General features: G+C 60.2%; 1 protein-coding gene across 1 annotated transcript; it reads left to right on the forward strand.

Annotated features, from left to right (window-relative positions):
- The first annotated feature begins 23 nt into the window (after positions 1 to 23).
- Positions 24 to 2,463, forward strand: LOC118159279 (FACT complex subunit SPT16-like). The gene is made up of 8 exons (XM_035313883.1): positions 24 to 201; positions 279 to 425; positions 509 to 660; positions 1,508 to 1,680; positions 1,758 to 1,848; positions 1,930 to 2,003; positions 2,100 to 2,212; positions 2,310 to 2,463. Exons 1-8 carry the CDS (start codon positions 79 to 81, stop codon positions 2,451 to 2,453), a joined length of 1,017 nt encoding a protein of 338 aa, XP_035169774.1. The 5' UTR covers positions 24 to 78; the 3' UTR covers positions 2,454 to 2,463.
- Positions 2,464 to 2,631: the final 168 nt, after the last annotated feature.

Here is a 2,631-nt window from a genome sequence, read left to right on the forward strand (position 1 = left end):
TGGGCGCAGCGAGGCGGTTTTAACCCTTTTCTGGACTTTTTGACCCAGAACGAGAGCAACAAAGCCAACTTTGAGAAGATGGTGGAGGCCCTGAAGGCCAGCAAGGGCGGCAAACGCATCGGGGTCTTCAGCAAGGACAAGTTCCCTGGCGACTTCATGAAGAGCTGGAACGACTGCCTGGGCAAGGAGGGCTTCGAGAAGGTCCGCAGAGGTTGTCCCCACCCCCGGGTGTCCCCAGGGGGCTCTTTGTCACCTCCGTGTCCCCCCCCCACCCGCAGGTGGACATCAGCGCCGTGGTGGCCTACACCATGGCGGCCAAGGAGGACGGCGAGCTCCAGCTGATGCGCAAGGCGGCCGCCATCACCTCCGAGGTCTTCTCCAAGTTCTTCAAGGAGCGGGTGATGGAGATCGTGGACGCCGACGAGGTTGGGGACGTGGGGAGAGGCGGGGAGGGTGACGAGGAGGTGACACGAAGCCACCACGGCCACCGCCGCGTCCCTCCCTGCAGAAGGTGCGGCACAACAAGCTGGCCGAGTCGGTGGAGAAGGCCATCGAGGAGAAGAAGTACCTGGCGGGGGCCGACCCGTCCACCGTGGAGATGTGCTACCCACCCATCATCCAGAGCGGCGGCAACTACAACCTCAAGTTCAGCGTGGTCAGGTGGGCCAGCCCCAAAATTCGTCCCCAAAACTTGTCCCCGAGACCTGGCCCCGAGATTTGGGCCCCAAATTGTCCCCGTTTCGAGGTGGGGGGCATCTAAGGGGGCTTCGGTGCGAGGGTTCCAGCGTGGTGGCATCTAAGGGGGCTTCCCCGTTGGGGTTCCATCATGGTGGCCTCTAAGGTTCCATTATGGTGGCATCTAAGGGGGCTTCACCGTGGCATCTAAGGGGGCTTCCCCGTTGGGGTTCCATCGTGGTGGCATCTAAGGGGGCTTCCCCGTTGGGGTTCCATCGTGGTGGCATCTAAGGGGGCTTCACCACTGGGAATCCATCACGGTGGCATCTAAGGGGGCTTCGCCGTTGGGGTTGCATCGTGGTGGCATCTAAGGGGGCTTCCCCGTTGGGGTTCCATCGTGGTGGCATCTAAGGGGGCTTTGCCATGGTATCTAAGAGGGCTTCCCCGTTGGGGTTCCATCTTGGTGGCATCTAAGGAGGCTTTGCCATTGGGGTTCCATCATGGTGGCATCTAAGGGGGCTTCACCGTGGCATCTAAGGGGGCTTCATTTTTGGGGTTCCATCATGGTGGCATCTAAGGGGGCTTCACCGTGGCTTCTAAGGGGGCTTCGCTGTTGGGGTTCCATCATGGTGGCATCTAAGGGGGCTTCACCGTGGCATCTAAGGGGGCTTCGCTGTTGGGGTTCCATCATGGTGGCATCTAAGGGGGCTTCGCAACCGAGCTTCGTGGTCCACCGTGAAGACCTCAGGGAGGGTTTTGGAGGATCTCGAGGGGGTTTTGGGGTCCAGAAGGGCGTCCCACGTGCCGTTGTCACCCGGTTGTCCCCCCCCAGTGACAAGAACCACATGCACTTCGGGGCCATCACCTGCGCCATGGGCATCCGCTACAAGTCCTACTGCTCCAACCTGGTGCGCACGCTGATGGTGGACCCTCCCCAGGAGATGCAGGACCACTACGCCTTCCTCCTGCAGCTGCAGGAGGAGATGCTGAAGGAGATGCGGCACGGTGGGGACCTCAGGGGGACCTCGGGGGACCTCCTGGGGCCACCGCGAGGTCCTCAAGGCTCTTCTTCTCCTCGCCAGGCGCGCGGCTCTGCGACGTCTACGGGGCCGTGATGGAGGTGGTGAAGAAGCAGAAGCCGGAGCTGCTGAGCAAGATCACCAAGAACTTGGGGTGAGGAGGGGGGAGGGACACCTCGGGGACGCTTTGGGGACACTTTGGGGACATCTTGAGGAACGTTTTGGTGGCCTCCAGCTTCGCCATGGGGATCGAGTTCAGGGAAGGCTCGCTCGTCATCAACAGCAAGAACCAGCAGCGCCTCAAGAAGGGTGAGGAGCACCTCCGTGGTGACGTCCCCTTTCTTATGGGGGTCCCCACCGTGTCCCCAAGGTGTCCCCAACGTCCCCATGACCTCCGTCCTCCAGGCATGGTCTTCAGCATCAACGTGGGCTTCTCGGACCTGCCCAACAAGGAGGGCAAGAAGCCGGAGGAGCGCACCTACGCCATGTTCATCGGCGACACCGTCCTGGTGGACGAGGTGGGGACACCGGTGGCATCTGTCCCCACCCCGAGGGCCACCGCCCGGCCGTGTCCCCACGCTCTTCGTCTTCTTCTCCTCTTCCTCCTCCCCGCAGGACGGCCCCGCCATCATCCTCACCGCCGTCAAGAAGAAGGTCAAGAACGTTGGGATCTTCCTCAAGGTGATGCCTGGAGGATGTCTGGGGGGGGGCAAAACCTCGTTTTTTTCCCCAATTTGGGCAAAATTGGCTTTTTCCTGATGTGATTTGGGCAAAACTGGCTTTTTTCGCGCTCGATTTGGGCAAAATTGGCTATTTTCCTACGCGGTTTGGGCAAACTTGATGGTTTTGTGACGTGATTTGGGCAAAATTGACGTTTTTTGTGCTCTGTTTTACACAAAATGGGTTGGTTTTGTGCTCAATTTGGGCAAAATCATCT

This window comes from Oxyura jamaicensis, unplaced genomic scaffold (assembly GCF_011077185.1).
Source record: "Oxyura jamaicensis isolate SHBP4307 breed ruddy duck unplaced genomic scaffold, BPBGC_Ojam_1.0 oxyUn_random_OJ69303, whole genome shotgun sequence".
NCBI lineage: Eukaryota > Metazoa > Chordata > Aves > Anseriformes > Anatidae > Oxyura > Oxyura jamaicensis.